The following is a 22,288-nucleotide window of genomic DNA, read 5'->3' as shown; positions in this document are numbered from 1 at the left end:
TTATAACAGATGCCATTTAGTGTTATCCGGCAAATTATCACTTTTGAATGGATGTAAAAGATCCAAGCTGGACATGAATGGAGTAAGTGACATAATTTGCTGGATGACACTTGATGACATCTGTCATAAGCATTCAGTAATGTCCATGATTGTGCAATGTCATAATCATACGATCTTATGACCGTCCTATGACGCCGCTGTCAAATAAAGTGTTACCTATTAACCGAAATAAATCAACAAATAAGCCGCACTTGACTATAAGCCGCAGGGTTCAAAATGAAGGAAAAAAGTAGCGGCTTATAGTCCGAAAATTACGGTAATTCCATTCCAGTTTTTGCTTCGATTTCCCTAAAATCCTGTCAGCATTTTACGGCACAACTTCAACACACTACATTTACATTACCGTCTCCCAATTTACCGATAGACTTTATTGGTAAAAATGTCAGCTGTGTGGGATCATTTCACCTTAAAGGACGACAAAGACGAAGAGGCAGAGTGCAACATATGCCACAATGAAGTCAAGCGTAGTGGTAAAGCTGTAAGATGTTTTATTACAACCAACCTAATCAAGCATTTAGCGAAATACCACCACAAACAATATGAGGAGTATGTTAAGAAAACCGAAGACAAAAAGAAAGTTCCTGCGCAACTAACACTGGCAGAAACTTTTGCTGTGCGTGACAAACTGGCACTCGACAGTCCCAAAGCCCAGGGAATAACAAGAGTCATTGCCAAAGAATTCATTCTGGATGACGAGCCATTATCTCTCGTGAGTAAAGACGCACCATCCAACACTTAGAACCACGGTAAAACATGCCCAGCCGTCATTACATCCTTGAGCGATTCGGCCGTGGAAGATTCGAGAACGATTCACAAACATCCAAATTCCGATTATTGAAATATGTCAAGTAAAGCGGAACTAATACACAGCGCGGTCTTCGGGACGCAATGAGAAACTGACCGCATTGCGCCCCGAAAGTAAACATAACTTGTCTTAGACCCGGGTAATGCCAATGCTCAACTCACAGCTTTAGCTCAACTCATGCCGCTGGATAAAAAACACAAGAATACCTGACTGCTGCTGACAGCAGCTACAAACTACGTCAACGTTGTTTACTGGAGATAATAGATATCATATGTATATAGAACTAGATGCAAAACGACAGACTCGACTGCGTTAGCAACACTGAAGTATTGAAAACCAGATGCGTTAGTAAACAGCCACCATCTTAAAGCAGAAGACTTCACTAACAGGCTGTTGTGAACCTTCCAAGCGAACCTAATTAACTTTTTATCTAAAATACTCCTAAATTGGCAAAATCTTGACTTGGATCTATCTTCAAAACAGTTGTAAAACTTTCTCATGTCGAAAGTAGACAGAAGGGAAATTATGGAATAACAGGAGCAATTTTAACAACTTTAACAGTTGATTCGCAAAATTAAATGAATTGAATGTAGTTTAAAGCTGCTGATACAGAATGGGGACTTGAGTATTTTATTTACTGTTTTAAAATGTTAACTTGATACTGAAATAGTCGTTTATTTAAACCTGAGAGTCTTTTTATACAATTTTTGTAACTAATGCACGAAACATTAAAAGCATCTAATAGCTTCGGGGATTTGTGGGATTTTCCACTGAGGTTGTTGGTGTGTTTTGCTTTTTTAAGACAGTTTACAATATTATTAGCACATTTTACTGACTGACTATGCCATTTCTGTTTGTTATTTATGTTTTGTGTTTGTCACTGAATAAACAGGTCAGTTTCTTGTTACCAACCGTTGTGTGTTATTCAAACTCACCTAATTCAGCTGGCTGGTTGTTATAAGTAAGGAGGCTAAATAACTTTAAACTTTAACACATGCTCAGATAGGCCAGTATTGGTATCGGATCAGAAGTGCAAAACAATATCGGTGTCGGATCGGAAGCGCAAAAACCTGGATCGGGACATCCCTAGTTGAAATCAAGAATAATTCCATCATTGGAATGATTGTTATTGTATGCCAGTAAATATAAATGCAACTTCCCCATTACGCAACAGTTGGGCAGTTTGGGTACTTTAAGTTTAAATGCTTCTTTTTGCAACCTGTCAACATACCTCATTGTTTTTTGCTACTATTTCTGTTTGTGGTTGAGGATGGGCGGCGACCGAGTGATAAAAAAATAGCTCTTGAACTTTTAATATTAAAAATAATTATGGGAGGGGGGGTGTTGCAGTCCTTATAAATACGAACGATCCTCTTCTGAGGGAATAGATCCGTTGAAAAATGCATTTCTGCGTCAGATTCTGCTCAGCACTCGGTGAGTATTCACTTGAACAAATCAAGTATTGATTTCAAGACTTGACTTTGACTTGAACTGAGAATCCACAGTGGAATAAATATCCACCTAATTCGTCTGCCTCATGTTCGTTTTCCAGCACTGGTCGTGACAGCTTCGGTCCTACTGGCAGGTGAGCGTTATATACGTACAGTTGATTCCCTAGTTTTCGAAACACTCGGTTTATACTAGAGCTGAAACAAATGCTCGAGCAACTCGAGTAACTCGAGTTTAAAAAGTGATCCGAGTAATTTTATTCACCTCGAGGAATCGTTTAATTTTGCCAGCTCTAAGCATCCCGTTTTGCCCGGACTACTTTTAATGCGGGACAACGCGCTGACGGCACGTGCGAAGAGGAAGAGGCAATAAAAAAATTTTAAAAATAAAAACTTACTGCAGCCAACAGCCGCTACAAACTACGCCGACGTTGCTAAAAACTACGGCCGCATCATGCTAGTTTGGTAGCAGGTAGTGTCAGATGCGACTCATAGATATCGCATACATTTAGGACTAGATGCGAAATGACAGACTCGGCCGCGTCCGGGCAGCGTTAGTAAACAGCCGCCATCTTTAAGCAGTAGACTTCTCATCGCTAATAAATATAACGTTACTGTCACATGCTCAAGTAACGTTAGCCCTTCAGAGGGCTAGGTTTCTATTGATTATGACCACTGTCGATGCGTGGCTAACGTGTCTTACATACAGGCTTTATTTAATCTGTAAAAAAACAGCGCTGTAGAGTGATGAGGGTGTAAAATTAAAACATAATAAACCTAACTGTCAGTTTTAGCTCAGTAGTCATTGCTGAATAAATGTGCTCCAATCCAGCAGGTATCATACATTTATTTTGAACACTGCAAAAACTCAAAATCTTACCAGTACTTACAGTTTAGACTAACTTGAAACTTGACTTAAAAATAACTTAACACAAATGGAAACTAAATTGAAACACGTGGGAAAAACACGTAGCTTTCAAGTGATGTGTGTTATCAAGCGTAATTAAAATTTTAGGTAAGAAATATGTTTATATATATATATATATATATATATATATATATATATATATATATATATATATATATATATATATATATATATATATATATATATATATAAGGTCTAGAAGTTTTTTGAGTGAAAGCAGTGAATTTTTTTTTCTAGTCACATCTTAGATGCAATTGTTGGCTGTTTTCAACAATGTACATTGAAAATAAAGACACTGATTGACTGAAAATGGTTCAATATTGGATTACATGTCTTTTTTTCTCATGAAATGTATAATTGCTCTTTACCTAAAAAAAAATGTTTTATCCGATTACTCGATTAATCGATAGAATTTTCAGTCGATTACTCGATTACTGAAATATTCGATAGCTGCAGCCCTAGTTTATACGTTCACGTTTTTTCCCTCAGGTGCCGAACAAATGACGACCTGCGATTCTCACCGTTTGAACATCCATCACCTACATTGTGGTAAAACTTTGGCCCGTATCTCAAATACTGTATATATACATACCTATACAGGTGGTCCCCGGGTTACGACGTACCCGACTAACGCGATTTCCACTTTACGATGCCAGAGTCTCGTCCACCATTTTGTGTCCAGTCAATTTTTTTTTGTCAGATAGACAGTTTGAAGGAATCTGACCTTTTAGCCAGACTGCTGGAATCACGCCAGCCAAACCGCCAGCGACCCGGGCGGGCGAGACTCCAACCACCCGGCCAAAAGGCCAAACTCGGCGCTTTCACCTTAGTCTTAACCAGGGGTGAAAGTGGGCCAGAATGGTCAGGAACGCAGTTCAGGTATAAGATTCGGGGGCGGAATGCTGTTCAAGTATAAAATGAAGGTTGTTGAATTGATGCGTCAAAAAAAGGGCAATGCAACATGAAATGGATCAAAATTTTAAGAGCAACGAAAGAGTTGAGGAGGCTTATTTATCATATTTAGTTTTATTTTCTCTGATGGGGAGGTTCAGAACATCTTAGCTGTTAATGTGAACTTTGGACTTATATTTGTTCATTTATGTTAGGCTACTTATTCATTTCCTTATGATTTAAAAAGTCAATGTTTGCGCCAACTTCAAAATACATTTCATTTCACTCTGCATAATATGTCATTTATATTTTTCTGAATGTATGTTACTTATATCTTTATTAATAAAAAGAAAATAAAGCGAAAAATAAATCAATCAATAAATCTATAAATAAATAAATTAATTAATAAATAAAATTTCTGGCTCTGTGGCGACCTTCACGTCGGGGAGTTCCTGCAAAAAATTCTAGCCACTTTCACCCCTGATCGTATATAATATATTTTCGATGTGGCGAAATACTTTTATTTGTCCATTTTACCCTGGAGACCCCCATTTACAGATATAGCGCAACCGCTTTGGTTTCCACCTAGCCATAAAAAAAAAAAAAAAAAAAGGTAACCACTTATATTTATTCTTCGAAATGTCTGTCATTTTAAGCTTAGAATCATGCATTGAAGTAATTTGTACTTATTTTTCTGAATGTATGTTTCTTATATCTTTATTATTTAAAAAAAAAAAAAAAAAAAGTAAATGTTTATATTAACTTGTAATATACATCCTATGTTCTTAAGTAGTAGAAAATTGAGATTTGGCAATTGGTATGTGAGGTAATGAGGGAAAATAAAAATTAGGCGATGGAGGTTGGGGTTATTGCTGTTTTTATTTTGCAAATCATTGAAAAAATACCATTTTGAATAAAAATCAGTTTTTGTATGTGTTATAGAAATAACTGCTAAAACAGTTTTCTTTTCATTTCAGTATTTTAAGAAGTTTGCTATTTTAGTTTTTTTTTTTTTTTCTGATAGATCTCGGTATATTGTCATACCTGTAATTGGCCTAGTTGAATCATTTTGATTGCTTTGTATTTTGTCTTGTAACAGAGGATGGAGTGATCCAAGTAGAGCAGGCTATGTACGGTCGCTCGAGCTTAGCGGTGTGCGCTGCAGGCCGACCTCCACGGAAGCTGGCAAACACTCAGTGCGCTCGCCCAGGCACACTTGAAGACATTCGTACAAGGTACGTGTTGCTCTTCATGGGGAAGCTATACATGTTACATTAGAGTGAAGGAATCTGACCTTTAAACTAGACTGCTGGAATCACGCCAGCCGAACCGCCGGACCCACGGTGGCGCAGCTCCAGCGACCGGGCCGGCGGAACCCCGACACCCCGGCCAAAAGGCCAAATTCCGCACGTTCACATTAGTCTTAACCCTTTGTACTGACTCCATATGGTCTCAGTGCTATTTATTTTATATTGGGTGTGTAAGAGTAATATAAACAGTCAAATAGTAAATACGAGAAAGGATACTATTTCATGATTGATTATATTAAGTGTGTTAGAATAATGCAAATAGTTAGACGGTGTCTGCGAGCCATGCCAAGATAAGCCCTACCAATTTCGGCAATAGGACGTCGCAATAATAATCACATGACTAAATTTTACCAATCAGACACAAGCTTGCCTTTCTATGATCACGCCAGCCTGTTTTAATCATGTTGTGTTTTAAGGCTCCATTAAAAATGAAGTATTTGATATAGAGCGCTGCCCTCAACATGGCTTGAAAGCACGGATGTTAACCTCTTTCCCAGTTTTTATTTGGCACTGACTGACCACGGAAAACCAGAGATATGATCCTTTTAATTTCATAGTAATAAGTAACTATGGAGGGACAGCGAGAGCCAAAAGTGGTATTTGCCATTTTGCCATGTGGTATTTTTTTTTGCCATGTGGCAAAATGGATTTTGCCATGTGGCATTTTTTTCTTTGCCGTGTGCCAGTTTGGACGTGCATAACCGTCAAAGGCATAGCCTTACTCGGGTGACATTTGAATGTCAATGCGCGCTAATGTAGAGTGTATGGTCAAAAATCACAGCCACACATGTTTTTATGCCATTTAAAATGAATGGAAAATCTTAACGTGCATAGCCGTCAATGGCATAGCCTGACTTGGGTGTCCGTTGAATGTCAATGGACTGTAATGGTATGTGGATGGCCAAAAATCACAGCCACACGTATTTCTGCCATTTAAAATGAATTGAAAATTTGGACGTGCATGGCCGTCAACGGCATTGACGTGCATGGCCTGCAAAACTACGATACACCCCCCAAAAATGCCATATACCCCCCCCCCCCCCAAAAAATGCTACATCGCAAAATCCCTTTTGCCACATACCCCAAAAAATGTCACATGGCAAAAAAAATGCCACATGGCAAAAAAAAAAATGCCACATGGCAAAATCCATTTTGTCACATGGCAAAAAAGGCCACATGGCATTAAAAAAAATTCATTCATTCAATCCATTTTGCCACATGGCAAAAAAAATGCCACATGGCAAAATCCATTTCGTGACATGGCAAAAAAAATGCCACATGGTAAAATCCATTTTGCCACATGGCAAAAAAATGCCACATGGCAAAATCCATTTTGTCACATGGCAATTTTTTTTTGCCACATGACAAAAAAAAAAAAATGCCACATGGCAAAAAAATGACATATGGTAAAATCCATTTTGTCACATGGCACAATTTTTTTGCCACATGACAATAAAAAATGCCACATAGCAAAATCCATTTTGCCACATGGCAAAAAAGGCCACATGGCATAAAAAAAAAAAAAAAAAAAAAAATCATTCATTAAATCCATTTTGCCACATGGCAAAAAAATGCCACATGGCAAAATCCATTTCGTGACATGGCAAAAAAATGCCACATAGTAAAATCCATTTTGCCACGTGGCAAAATCCATTTTGCCACATGGCAAAAAATGCCACATGGCAAAATCCATTTCGTGATATGGCAAAAAAAATGCCACATGGTAAAATCCATTTTTCCACATTGCAAAAAAATGCCACATGGAAAAATCAATTTTGCCACATGGCAAAAAAATGCCACATGGCAAAATCCATTTTGCCACATGGCAAATACTACTTTTGGTTCTCGGCCCAGCTGGAACTATGAAGGAACTAATCACTATTCAAACTCGGAACTGTTTTCTCCACTAGAGGGCACTCATGCTCTTTGGGCGAATAATGCTTCATTTCTGTCATTTATTTTCTCTCGCCGGATTTTTTTTTTTTTTAAATGTATTTCTTCTGCTTCATGTGGTTATATAATGGGTTTTTGATTGCATAGTATCAATAATACAACAGATCATATTGATAACTTTGTGCTGAGAAAAAAAATACGACATCGTTAAAAAAATCTAACAAAAATGTTAGCAGTTACTCAAAATGTTACTCATTACTTGAGTATTCTTTTCACCAAATACTTTTGTACTTGCACTTGAGTACATTTTTTGGATGACCCCTTTTACCTGAGTAATATTATTTTGAAGTCACGCTACTCTTACTTGAGTCAAATTTTTGGCTATTGTACCCACCGCTGTTTGTATGGCAGTACTCCTCCTCTTCGTCTGGGATGTCAGTTGCTGGGTGGGGCTGGGCTGCAGTCGGTTTTCGGACAGAAAAAGGCGTGTGGAGCGAGGTTGCTCATTCGAGCCGAGTGCAGCCACCTGTTGAGATGTGCGAGGGAATGTTAATCTGTGTGCGTGCATGAACGAACATATTTTTCTTTCATTCTGGAGGGTTCCAGCGATAGGTTGGAGCAACAAAAAAAAATTAAATCATTATCATTTTACACAAAACTCCAAAAATGGGCCAGACAAAAGTATTGGCACCCTCAGCCTAATACTAGGTAGCACAACCTTTAGACAAAATAACTGCGAACAACCGCTTGGGGTATCCATCAATGAGTTTCTTATAATGCTCAGCTGGAATTTTTTTTAACCATTCTTCTTTGGCCAACTGCTCCAGGTCAGGAGATTTGAAGGGTGCCATTTTCAGATCTCTCCACAGGTGTTCTATGGCAGGGGGCCCCAACCTTTTTTTTCACCATGGACCGGTGCTATTTGGGTCTTTTTTTCACGGACCGGTGTTCTGACAAATTTTGTAACCAGTCAAAAATTGCAACTATGCGGTTCTGCGCATGCGGATAACATTAAAAATGGCCGCAAATGCAGCGATTCCAAAGTAAACACTACAAACTTTCTATAAAGAAAGGAATATTAACTTACGTTTGATCATGGACGGACATGCAGAAAAGTTCTCCTTACACACATCCTGCCATGTTAGCTGCACACAACAACTGCACACCGCTCTCTCAGCGTTAACGACTTCATCGTATCGTTAAGCATGAATTAAGAAGCCCGCTTCACAAAGATATGATGTTGGAAATTGTAGCAAGGTTTTCAGTGCTCTCGTCGCGATGTCAGGCTATTCCGGAATGACTTTAATCCAGAACCTCGTTAGAGTTGTTGTCTCAAATGTACGTTTAAGGTCGCCGTCATTTGCGATCTCTACAAGCTGATCTTGCTGTTGCACAGATATGCTCGAATCACTCGGTTTATTCACAAATGGGTCACGAATCCACTCCTTCGCAGTTCGTGGGTCTTCGAGGTTGTAGGCTCATCTTCTGGCTCGTCAGGTGCCCTTTTGCCGTAAAAAATCTCTCCAAAGACGTCTGTTTTCCAGTCATCCTCTCTCGTGTGGGGGCTAATTATTTCTAGGAACAAATGTGCTACGCCCGCGGCCTAGTCATACGTTATTATCGAGGACAAGCACACATAGATATATTATATATACAAAACAAGATGTACTGCTAGCAAGGCAAGGCAAGGCAAATTTATTTATATAGCACAATTCAACACGAGGCAATTCAAAGTGCTTTACATCACATGAAGATCATAAAAATCACATTTAAATCAATACAACGTAAAAACCAAGACAAAAGATCGCACTTAATCACAGAATAAAAATAAATAAATACAAATAAAACAAAAATAAAAAATAAAACAAAAACTACTACTCCTAATAATAATTGAAATCAGCAATGGAGATAAGCATAAGAGGAATATAAAGCAGGTAGATTGAAATATATAGACAGTTATGGATATGCAGTGCTAAACAAAACTGATTTAAAAGAGCTAACAGTTTGAGCATACTTCAGAGGTTTGGGTAACTTGTTCCAGAGGTGAGGAGCATAATAACTAAATGCTGCCTCACCCTGCTTGGTTCTTGTTCTTGGAACATGCAGAAGACCGGTTCCAGACGACCTTAGGGGTCTAGATGTCTCATAGGAATCTAACAAGTCAAGCATGTATTTTGGTCCAAGGCCATTAAGTGTAGACGAGCAGTAGTATTTTATAGTCTATCCTTTGACTCACTGGAAGCCAGTGTAGCGATTTCAAAACCGGTGTAATGTGGTCCAGCTTCCTTGTATTTGTGAGGACTCTGGCTGCAGCATTCTGTACTAGCTGCAGCTTCCTGACTGATTTTTTATCAAGACCTGTAAATATACCGTTGCAATAGTCCAATCTGCTGAAAATGAATTCATGCATAAGTTTTTCAATGTCTTGTTGTGTCAGAAGCCCCTTAATTCTGGTTATATTTTTAGGTGGTAATAAGCAGATTTAGTGACAGACTTTAGATGGCTATCAAATTTTAGGTCTGAGTCAATAATTATGCCGAGGTTTCTGACTTGATTTGTAGCTGTAAGTGACATTGTGCTAAGTTGGCTGCTTATCTTTGACCTTTCCTTTTTTGGCCCAAAAATGATCACCTCTGTCTTCTCCACATTTAACTGGAGAAAATTCTGGCACATCCATTCATTGATTTGATGAATGCATTTACTCAGGGAGACTAAGGGACTATAATAATGTGGGGACACAGAAATGTACAGTTGTGTGTCATCTGCATAGGCGTGATAGGAGATGTCATACTGTTCCATTATCTGAGCTAACGGAAGCATATAGATGTTAAATAAGAGTGGTCCAAGAATTGACCCTTGAGGGACTCCACACGTGAATTTGGTTCGTTCTGATTGATAGTTTCCGATTGACACAAAGAAATCCCTATCATGTAAATAGGATGTGAACCACTGAAGAATAGTGTCAGTAAGCCCTACCCACTGTTCCAATCTGCTGAGTAGTATGTTGTGATCAACCGTGTCAAATGCGGCGCTGAGATCCAATAGTAGCAGAACAGATGATTTGCCTGCATCGGTATTCCAACGAATATCATTTAGGACTTTGATAAGCACGGTCTCGGTCCTATGTTGTGGCCGAAATCCAGACTGAAATGAGTTAAAAAGATTGTTTTGCATCATAAAAGTCTGGATCTGTTCGAACACAACCCTTTCGATAATTTTCCCCTGGAATGTCAGATTTGATATTGGCCTGTAATTACTAATGGTTGAGGCATCCAGATTAGGTTTTTTTTAGGAGCGGTTTTATTACTGCAGTTTTTAAAGTCTGAGGAAACTCTCCTGTTTGGAGAGAAGTATTTATAATCTGAAGTATGTCCGGGGCTATGCAATGAAAAACAGTTTTGAAAAAGTTTGAAGGAAGGATGTCAAGGCAGCATGTTGTGGGCTTTAATTTTGACACAATTTCTGTTAAAGTGGCATAGTCCAAGAGGCTAAACTGTCTAAGATTGATGTGGGGGACATTTTGGGAGGCATTTAGTGTAACATTTGTTAATCTGGAGTTGCACACAGTCTGTCTAATCTTTAGTACTTTGTGTGTAAAGAATGGTGCGAAATTTTTACAGGACACCTCAGATGCCAATTCCTGAGGTATTGATGCTTGTGGGTTTGTCAGTTTGTCAGCAGTCCAATCAATTGATTTCTATGACGACATTCTAATCTATTCTGTAGTATTATATCTAGAGTAGACAGGGATATTGGTGGGTTAAGCAGGGGCACAGGGTTAATTCGGCCAGAATGCGGTCGTTAATAAATTATTATTTCTGTGCGGCTTGGTAGCAAATGCCCCATGGACCGGTAACGGTCCGCGGCCCGGCGGATGGGGACCCCTGTTCTATGGGATTCAGGTCTTACTCATTGCTAGCCACTTTAGAAGTCTCCAGTGCTTTCTCTCAAACCATTTTCTAGTGCTTTTTGAAGTGTGTTCTGGGTTATTGTCCTGCTGGAAGACCAATGACCTCTTAGGGAGACCGAGTGTTCTCAAACTGGGCCCTACTATATTCTGCAAAATTTGTTGGTAGTCTTCAGACTTCATAAAGCCATGCACACGAAGCAGTCCAGTGCCAGAGGTAGCAAAGCAACCCCAAAACATCAGGGAACTTCCGCCATGTTTGACTGTGGGGACCGTGTTCTTTCCTTTGAAGGCATCATTTTTTCCCCTGTAAACTCTATGTTGATGCCTTTTCCCAAAAAGCTCTACTTTTGTCTCATGTGACCAGAGAACATTCTCCCAAAACGTTTTTGGCTTTCTCAGGGAAGTTTTGGCAAACTCCAGCCTGGCTTTTTTATGCGTCTGGGTCAGAAGTGGGTTCTTCCCGGGTATCCTACCATAGAGTCACTTTTAATTCAGACGCTGTACCCTCGGACTGCGGGACAGCTTAAACTTGTTTTGGATGTTAGTCGAGGTTGTTTATCCACCATCCGCACAATCTTTCGTTGAAATCTCTCGTCAATTTTTATTTTCTGTCCACATCTAGGGCGGTTAGCCACAGTGCGATGGGCTTTACACTTATTGATGACACTGCGCACGGTAGACACAGGAACATTCAGGTCTTTGGAGATGGACCTGTAGCCTTGAGATTGCCCATGCTTCCTCACAATTTTGCTTCTCAAGTCCTCAGACAGTTCTTTGGTCTTCTTTCTTTTCTCCATGCTCAATGTGGTACACACAAGGACACAGGACAGAGGTTGAGTCAACTTTGATGCATTTTAACTGGATTCAAGTGTGATTTAGTTATTGCCACCACCTGTTATGTGCAACAGGTAAGTAACAAGTGCTGTTAATTACACAAATTAGAGAAGCATCACGATTTTTCAAAGGGTGCCAAAACTTTTTGGATTGTTGCATAAAATGATAATGATTTCATTTTAAAAAATTTCTCTTTTGTATGTTTTTTCATCGCAAGCAAAATAAGTGAAGATATTACTAACAAAGCATTTGTAATTGCAATTATTTCCTGCGAGAAATTGAGCATTATCTGACAGAATTGCAGGGGTGCCAATACTTTTGGCCGGCACTGTATCGTGACACTGGTATATCGAGATGCATCGTATCAGTAGTTTAAGTATATCATCCCATCCCAATTCGGTACCTTTTAGCAAGGTTAAGAACCACTGTCCTATATACCGTATTGGCCCGAATATAAGACGTTTTTTTTTGCATTGAAATAAGACTGAAAAAGTGGGAGTCGTCTTATATTTGGGGTCTAGACATTATACCAATTCACGACGTTAGATGGCGCCAGATATCATTGAAGCGATGTTCTGTCATGACAGATCTCAGCTACTCTCAAGTTTAACCAGTTTGCATTATTTTATTGCAATGTTTTTCCTTATTCAGATTTGTTTCAAGACTACAGTTATAGTTACACCTGACTTTGATGGTTAATGCAGTTATTGTAATTTTGTTGTTTTATCACAATAGATTGTTTTTTTTTACATTTCAAAAACCAGAAGCCATTCATTTACGAATGGAGTTGCACTTTAGTTTACATATTTAAATGTTCAGATTAGGGTTGTCACAATTTTCGTGTTAACGGGCGGTAATTAATTTTTAAAATTAATTACGTTAAAATATTTGACGCAATTAACGCACATGCCCCGCTCAAACAGATTAAAATGACAGCAGTGTAATGTCCGCTTGTAACTTGGTTTTTTTTTTTGTGTTTGGCGCCGTCTGCTGGCGCTTGGGCCCAAATGATTTTATGTGTTCAGCACAATGAGTGAGAATGGTGTAATTATTAACATCAACAATGGCGAGCTACTAGTTTATTTTTCGATTGAAAATTTTACAAATTTCAATAAAACGAAAACATTGAGGTTTTAATATAAAATTTCTATAACTTGTACTAACATTTATCTATTAAGAACTACAAGTCTTTCTAACCATGGATCGCTTTAACAGAATGTTAATAATGTTAATGCTACTGGTGCACGATAATTATTGGTCTGATAATTATCGGTCCGATAATAGGAATTATGCCGTCATTCCGATAAATCCAATAACATTTATGTTAATGTGTAAAATGTACAATAACACAATCAACAATCTAGGTTTAGTAACTCAGTGTCCAGTCAAGAAGCTCGATTAATTTCAGGGCGTACAAGGTTAAGGCTTTGTCATGTCCCTGACATTTTTGCATCTGTTTGCTGTGGAACATTTTGTTGTGGCTATGTGTGTGGCAAAAGTGATTATGTGTTATCACAGGTGGTGTGAGTAGCGACTCAAAATGCTTTTCTTATAAGTCTCTTAAAAGGATACATTGCTAAGGTGTACATGGTGGCAACAATTGGCGCACACAAAGGTCACTGTAACAGTTTCATCAGACATGAATGTGTGAGAAAATCAAACAACATGTTAACATATTTTATCCCAAGATTAATGTCTCCACAACGAAAACATGCTTATTATTCGTTTTATACAGTATCTTTTCCATATACTCAGTAAACTAGACATTTGAATCAGGAGCTCGGTAGACACAGCAGATAATTATGTTTTTACAATTGGGGATTAGGAGCTCAAATGTAATACATTCCAGGAGATTGTCAATCATAATTGCAACACCCCCTCCCCCCTTAGATGCCCGATTCATTTGTGTCATGTTATATCCGTGCAAATTAAAGTCAGAGCCTTTGTTATCTTTAGTAGATAATCCTTAATGTGTTCAAGTTTCTTGTACAGACTCCTGCTGTTGATAAGTTTCAGTTTACCGTCCACGTCCACAAGTTGTTATACTGGTCCGCTGTGTAGTATTTACAGTTATCCAGCTGTTGTAGTCAGCTGGTCAAGACTCGTAATAGCTTTAATCTTCATATCTTGCGTCTTGACAAGGATCCTGCAATCCGAGACCCAGGTGTTGGCTATTTTCCTAGCTTTCTTCAGTTGACGTGCTTTTCTTGCAATTTCGGCGAGTCAAGTTGTCATTCAAAAAAATCTTCGACCCTTTCAGGTGGCGGCGCTGGTTAAGCAGGGCAGTCATGGTCTTGTTGTCTGCCAGCTTCATGAGCACCGTCACCGGTCCTTTCCCCCCAGATGGGAGCAGAAGGCAGCGACGGATGTCCAGCGGTTCCATGATTATTCCATACTCTTTCAGCTTAGCAATTGCCAGTTGCTCCACTGTGTCCCCTGGGCTAGGCGTCAGTTGTAATCCAGAAATGATGAGCTCATTTGCGCATCGGCGCTGGTCGAGATCGTCAGCATAAATTTCCAGCCTGTTGATGCGAACATCTCTCTCCTTGAACGCCTGCTTGAGTTTCTCGTTTTCAGCGCGAATTAACTGGAGCTCTCTGACGATTTCTTGATTCTGGTTTTGAATCAAGCCAGTCAAAGAGACCTCCAACTTCTGTATGGAGGATTTTACTTCATCCAAATCTCCAGGTTTCAAATTCTTTGGAGCCATACTGGGAGTCGAGCTTGCTGGCCCTGAGCGCTTATCGGTTAAGATAAGAGAGTGCTTCAGGAGCTCAGAGTGTGTTTGTACATGGTGAAGGCTGAGCAGCGAATGCTTTAGTAGCTCAAGCTAGTGTGCTATGCTATACATATAATAGTTGTGTATATAAGTTCATTGTGCAGTTTGTTGTATATTGAGTATTGAATGTGTGTATTTTTCTGTTGTACTTTCACAATATTAAGACGAGTGTCTTCCCTTAAAAGCAAGGAAAAACCTCCAGGTGTTCAAAAACTCAGGTTATACATTTAAAAAATTATATATTTATTATCGGTTATCGATATCGGTATCGGCTTTTAGGAGCAGGAAGTTATCGATAACGGTATCGGTTTTAAAAAATGGATATCGTTCACCCCTAGTTAAAGCCATCTTGATTTATTGGTATAATAAACAAATACAGTACTTATGTACCGTATGTTGAATGCATATATCCGCTTGTGTCTTATCTTTCCATTCCAACAATAATTTACAGAAAAATATGGCATATATCATTGATGGTTTGAATTGCGATTAATTACAATTAATTAATTTTTAAGCTGTAATTAACTCGATTGAAAATTTTAATTGTTTGACAGCCCTAGTTCAGATATTAAGATTTGAATGAGGCAAAATAACATGCTTTTTCTCTCAAATATATTGTTATAATCATTTGTTTTAGATGTATTGTAATTATTTTCTGTATTAAAATTAAGGTAACACTTTATAATAACTATCCGTTTTACTAGTTAATAGATCATTAGTAAACTGTTTATAAATGATTTATTGTTGATTTGTGAAGTACTTGTTAACAGTTTGTTAAGCATTTCTAAGGTGTTCTTAACCTGAAACACAGTTTGTGTAGAAACGTTTCAAGTTTTTGTGGGTAACGTTTGGCATTTCTATCTTTTCAGGTTAAGAAATGCCGTTCAAAATAAAAGGCATTTTGATAAGGCATTTTGCAGGCAGCACTCATGTTACACATTTATGAAAATATGCCATAGAACCAACAAATATTTGTACTTTTCTTTGTATATTTAACCAATAAAACTTATGATCTTCAACATAAAGTGTATAAAGTTTTATTAAGATCCATCAACTAGCATGGGCATTTAGAATGGGATCAATCATATTGGAACACCCTGTAAATGCTTAACAAACTCTTAATACTTCACAAATCAACAATAAATCATTTATCAACAGTTTACGAATGATGTATTAACTAGTAAAAAGGATACTTATTATAAAGTGTTACTAAAATTAATTTGGTGTTCAAAAAGTCTTGAGTCTTGAAAAAGATGGGGTGGTCTTATAATCAGGGCTGTCTTATATTCGGGCCAATACGATACTTCCTTGTGTGTGTAATGTTCTTTCTTCTGATCACATCTGCAGATGCAACGGCAAAAAGACGTGTGACGTCAACACACGTTTTTTCCGCAAACCCGATCCTTGTCGTGGCACCTTTAAGTATTTGCAGACCAACTACACTTGCTATCCTGCATGTACGTAGCCTGTGTTGAATTGCGTATGATGTATCGTTTTCATAACTGGTGTTTTGAATGTTCTCCAATAGTTACCGTGGTTGCATGCCAGGATTCTTTGGCGCATTTGTTTTGCGGTAAGGGTTACCCTACCTTTGCTTTACGATAAATTCCCTTGATATATCTTTTCAATTTAACTTCTCATCACGACGCCAGATAAAGGGCTAGTTATCAGGGTCTACGGCGCAGACTACGGACGTCGCGACAGGAACACGTGTGTCCTCGGAAGGCCTTGGAAACAAGTACGAAATACTGAATGCCTACACCCGACTGAAATTGTCCCTGAAAGGTACTGTGGCACACTTTTTTTGTATAAAAATTTGCATATCCAGCGGTACATCAAGATAATGACTTTTTTTTGCTCTTCATAGGTGCAATGGGAAGAACAAGTGTACTATTCTTGCAAGCAACAGTGTATTTGGCGACCCCTGTCGAGGCACCTACAAGTACTTGGAGGTTTCTTACACATGTGAATGTAAGACGATTGTTGCCTATTTCACATTTCAAGTTCATTTTTGCTGTTGTGGAAATACACAATGTTATACAGGTTGCAACGTACTCGACTTACGCGATTTCGACTTTACCATGCCGGAGTCTCGCCCGCCATTTTGTCTACAGTCTCTTTTTTTTTTTGGCGCACTAACAGTGCCTAATTATACCTCACAGTACAGATCTTATTTTTTACTTTACTTTACTTTATTAACATGACTTGTTCTGTCCTCGCTAAACGTGATGTTGTTCAGCTTCAAACAAAGCAACTTTATTTATACAAATTTATTGGTGTTCAAACGTCCATCTAGTCTTTTCAATATGTAAATTTAATAGATTAAATTAGCCTAATTTGCTTCACAAAAGGCCGCTAGCTTAAATGCTACGAACATATACAGTGCCCTCCATAATTATTGGCACCCCTGAAAAAGATGTGTTTTTTAGCTTCTAATAATTTTTTTTTAATTCAAATAATATGGGACCTTAATGTAAAAAAAGAGAAAAATCCAACCTTCAATACGAGTGCATTCATTCAGTGGGGAAAAAAATCCCACATAAAGAAAAAAATTATTTGACACCAAATAATGTGTGTCACAATTATGAGCACCCCTGGTGTTAATACTTTGTACAACCAGGCCATTTGGGGGGCCCTAAGCAAAATAATGCCCATATTTTTGGCCCACCATTTCGTCACAGTGTACTGTGAAACCCATACATGCAATCCAACCCATACGTCCATATTTTGTATATTAATCAGATTTTGTTGCACTGCATACTTCAAACTTCTCACCCCAAATGATTGTCAGTACTTACAGTTCTTAGTCTTTATATTTATTTTATTTTTTTCTGGCGATGTGCACTTTGAGATTTGTTTTCAAATGTAAAGTGCCTTATAACTAAAATGTATTATTATTATTATTATTATTAGATAGCGCCAAACTTTTTTCTTAAAGAGGAAAGAAAGAAGTTAAGGAAGAACTTTTTTTTTTTTTTAAGCTTGTAATCAAGTATCAAAACTCACAAAAGTCAAATAAAGCAAACTGTAGTAAACAAAATAGAATATAAATTAAACAATTGGGGGCCCCCTAGTGGTCAGGGTCCTAAGCAGCTGCATAATCTGCGTATAGGCTGGGCCGGCCCTGGTACAACCCCCATTTGCCAACAAAACAAGGTCTGGGGACTGAGATGGCCATGGGAAGAGCTTGAGTTTGTGTCTGGTGAACCATTTCTGTGTAGATTTGGCCATATGTTTAGGGTCATTGTCTTGCTGAAAGACCCAGTGATGACCCATCTTCAGCTTTCGGGCAAAGATTTTGATTTAAAATGTCCTGGTATTTCAAAGCATTCATGATGCCATGCACCCTAACAAGGTTCCCAGGGCCTTTGGAAGCGAAACAGCCCCACAGCATCACTGACCCACCCCATACTTCACAGTGGGTATGAGGTGCTTTTCAGCATGCGCATCTTTCGTGGCACGCCAGACCCACTTAGAGTGTTTGTTGCCAAAAAGCTCAATCTTGGTCTAATCTGACCAAAGCACACGGTCCCAGGCTTCAACTGGGACCGTGTGTATTTTTGTGTATTTTCCTCCCCCCTATCTTTTTCAGGGGTGCCAATAATTATGGAGGGCACTGTATATTCATAATTGAAAAGATTTCTTTAATGTAATTGTATACTGTATTTTGCATGAAGCAGCTTACTTATATTAACGGAGTAACTGTTGTGCTTTTATTTTTCAGATCCTGTAAGCTAAGCCTCACGCACCTTGCAAAAAAATGTGGAGTGCTGTTACATTCTTTACAAGTGGATTGTTGACTGCCATGATCATTCAATGTACAGAAAAATGCCCTCTGCCTTTGATTAACTTAATACCTGTTAGGTTTTGTGTTGGTTTTCTCCTAGTTTGACTTGTCCCTGTGATTGCCCATTGATTTCACCTGTTGTGCCTGCTCCTAGTGTATCCTCTAATCTGCATCCTCCTGTACTCACCTGTTCCTCGTTGTGTCGTTACCCCTTGTCTGTGTGTGTATATAAGCTCCCAGTTTCTTTTCGCTCCTTGTCGCGTCATTTTCAATTTGCATGTCCACGTTCATGACAGTGTTTTCCCCAGTTCCTCGTCCTGCTTCTAAAGTAAGTTGATTTGTTACCCTGACTTTTGTTTGCTAAGACTTTTTGGATACCCCGGTCATTTTGTTGGTAGTTTGTTTTTTGTTGGCATTATTTATTATTGCACCGCCTTTTTTGCCTCGCTTCCCTTTTCCTGCATTTGGGGGGTCCACACGCCACCTGCCTACCCATTTCCTGACAATACCGCTACCAAATAAAATTATGCTTGCAATCAGTACTTGTAGAGCTTCTTTTATGGCTAATAGGATAACAGCCAGGGACGGACCTTGGGCGGGGGGATTGGGGGGTAGAGCGGGTCGGTGCATTGCAGCACTACAGACGTAAATAACAATCAAAATTCATGTTGTGTGCTAATTATTTATTCAGTTACTGTTCCAGTTGCTAGTTATGATATTTGGTCACACTTTATTTGACAGTGGCGCCATAAGACTGTCATTAGACAATCTTAACTATGACGGGACACTGCCATGAGCATTAATGAATGCTTATAACAGATGTCATTTAGTGTCATCCGGCAAATTATTTCACTTTTGAATGGCTGTATAAGATCCAAACTGGACACTAATGGGGTTAGTAACATAATTTGCAGGATGACACCTAATGACATCCGTCATAAGCATTCAGTAATGCCCATGATCGTGTCATGTCATAAATATGACCATCTTATTGCAGTCTTATGACGCCGCTGTCAAATAAAGTGTTACCGAATACCATGAAAAGCAATCAATGAAACTGGAACAGTAGCTGAAAAAATAATTGGCACAGAACATGACTTTTGATTGTTATTTACATCTGTAGTGCTGCAATGCATGGTAGGAGGCATGTGTTGCCTATTAACCCCCAAAAGATCAACAAATAAGCCGTGTTGGACTATAAGCCGCAGGATTCAAAATGAAGGAAAAAGATAGCGGTTTATGTTCCGAAAATTACGGTACATTAAGAGACCATAGGCGGAGTTTGACTTTTGGGGCATGTTGATGACCCCAAAACGCAGAGTCAGCAATAAGATTAACTTACAAGAATATTTATGATAAGTTTAAAATGAAGTTTTTTTTTTTGTTTGTTTCCAATCATTCTTGAGGGTAATTCTAAATCAGGCTGCTTAGGACAGCCATACTTTTCGCCAAGATCATCATCCATTGAATATGGTACGCCCGCCGGTGTCGTGCCAATGTAGTTACCAGAGTCAAAAAGTGTATCACCAAGGCGAAGCCATATGGAGGTAGATTTGTGTCTTCATTATTCGATCCCGAAAAAAGTTGCTTCAATCAAAACAAAAAAAGTTCAATCAAAATATATATTTTCAATAAAAAATAATATTTGAAACAAAAAGAAAATGCATTTGAAGGATATTTTTCTTTGGATTTTTTTTTTTTGATTGGAGTCAAAAAAAAAAAGGTTCAATCAAAATATATATTTTCAATTTTAAAAAAAATTGAAACAAAAAAATGCATTTGGGAGCTATTTTTCTTTGTATTTTTTTTTTTTTTTGATTGAAGTAAAAGGTTCAATCAAAATATTTTCAATTTAAAAAAATAAGTTAAATTTGAAACAAAAAAATGCATTTGAAAGCTATTTTTCTTTGGATTTTTTTTATGTCCATTTTTTTTTTTTTTTTTTGAAGCAACTTTTTTGATTGAAGTAATGTTGTTTTGCGTTTGGGCCTCATGTTGGATAGGACATTTGAGTCTTTATTATTCAATCAAAAACTAAGTTGCTTCAAACAAAAAATATATTTATTCAAAAGAAAAATCACATCAATCAAAAAAAGAAAAATTTCAATCATGGAAAAGTTTTTGAATGCAAAAAATTTTTGCATTTGAACACTAAATTTTTTGTTAAAATTTTTTCCTTTGATTTTAGCAATCCTTTTTGTGTGACATTTGTGTCTAAATCATTCAATCCCCTAAAAAGTTGCTTCATTCCCCCCCAAAAAAATTCAAACAAAGAAAAAAATCATTAGAAAAAAAAATTGTTTTTGAGTATTGAATTATTATATATGAATTATTTTTGAAAATAATATGCAAAGCAAATGACCTTCTGAGGTGCTCGTCACATGATCTGTTCGAAAAATCATTTTGACCCATTATAAAAATGTCTTGTTCATTTCATTCATTTTTTGTTTGTTTTATTGCTTTACAACTTCTATACAGTACATACAGTATATATAGATAGGAAAGTCAATTGATGCAATGACACTTTTCGGCCACCAGGGGTGCCTGGACCCCTTGGCCCCCCCTTAAACTCCGCTTATGTATGAGACTAAGGAAACTAACTTGAATCAGATTACTGGTTTGGAAAAATGAACGCTTTAGATTGCTCATTACTGAACGAAATTAATCAATTTACAGTAACGCGTTAGTGACACACTTATTGTCACACCCCTACATAAGCAGATTTTAAGGGGGGGCCAGGCCCTCCCCTGGTGGCCAAAAAGTTTGATTGCATGTAATTGACTTCCTTATATATATATATATATATATATATATATATATATATATATATATATATATATATATATATATATATATATATATATATATATATGAAAGTTGTAAAGCCATAAAACTGCAACAAAATTGAATGAAACGAACATAAAAATATATTTTTGTAATGGGTCAAAACCTTAGGTGGTCATTTGCTTGCATATAAATTTCAAAAAATGAAAAGAACATATTTCAAAAAATTATTTTTTTCTGATTGAAAATTTTTTTTTTGATTGCAGCAATTTTGGGGGGGGGGATTGAATGATTTCGACACAAATGTCCTACCCATAATATGGCCCAAACGCAAAAAGGATTGCTTCAATCAAAGCAAACTTTTTCAATGAAAAAGGTTTCAAATGCAAATTTTTCAATCTCAAATATTTTTTCGCATTCAAAAACGTTTTCTATGATTGAAATTTTAAGTGATTTTTCTATTTGAAAATATATTTTTTGAAGCAACTTATTTTTTGATTGAATAATAAAGACAAACATGTCCTAGCCAAAATGTGGCCATAACAAAAAAACATTACTCCAATCAAAAAAGTTGCTTCAACCAAAAAATAAAACAAAAAAATTGATTAAAAAATAAATAAATAAAGAAAAATTGCTTTCAAATGCATTTTTATTTTTTTTTATTTATTTATTTATTTATTTTTTTGATTGAAGTGCCTTTTTTTTTTTTTGGTTGAAAATATATATTTTGATTGAAGCAATTTTTGGGGGGGATTGAATTATTTCGACACAAATGTCCTACCCATAATATGGCCCAAATGCAAAAAGGATTGCTTCAATCAAAGCAAACTTTTTCAATGAAAGTGTTCAAATGCAAATT

The 22,288-nt window shown here is 37.5% G+C and overlaps 1 protein-coding gene across 1 annotated transcript in view; it reads left to right on the top strand.

Annotated features, from left to right (window-relative positions):
• LOC130911909 (L-rhamnose-binding lectin CSL1-like) overlaps window positions 1–18,591 on the top strand; it is a 32,808-nt gene extending 14,217 nt beyond the window's left edge. Inside the window, exons 9-16 of the mRNA XM_057829568.1 lie at window positions 2,418–2,450; window positions 3,731–3,790; window positions 5,232–5,367; window positions 16,206–16,315; window positions 16,387–16,431; window positions 16,511–16,643; window positions 16,726–16,840; window positions 18,583–18,591. Of these exons, the coding sequence (XP_057685551.1) occupies window positions 2,418–2,450; window positions 3,731–3,790; window positions 5,232–5,367; window positions 16,206–16,315; window positions 16,387–16,431; window positions 16,511–16,643; window positions 16,726–16,840; window positions 18,583–18,591 (641 nt within the window). The remainder of the gene's footprint in view (window positions 1–2,417; window positions 2,451–3,730; window positions 3,791–5,231; window positions 5,368–16,205; window positions 16,316–16,386; window positions 16,432–16,510; window positions 16,644–16,725; window positions 16,841–18,582) is intronic.
• Window positions 18,592–22,288: the final 3,697 nt, after the last annotated feature.

The sequence above is a fragment of the Corythoichthys intestinalis genome, chromosome 2 (genome assembly GCF_030265065.1).
Source record: "Corythoichthys intestinalis isolate RoL2023-P3 chromosome 2, ASM3026506v1, whole genome shotgun sequence".
Taxonomy (NCBI): domain Eukaryota; kingdom Metazoa; phylum Chordata; class Actinopteri; order Syngnathiformes; family Syngnathidae; genus Corythoichthys; species Corythoichthys intestinalis.
The sequence above is the reverse complement of the archived record's forward strand: the minus strand, read 5'-3'. Positions and strand labels throughout refer to the sequence as shown.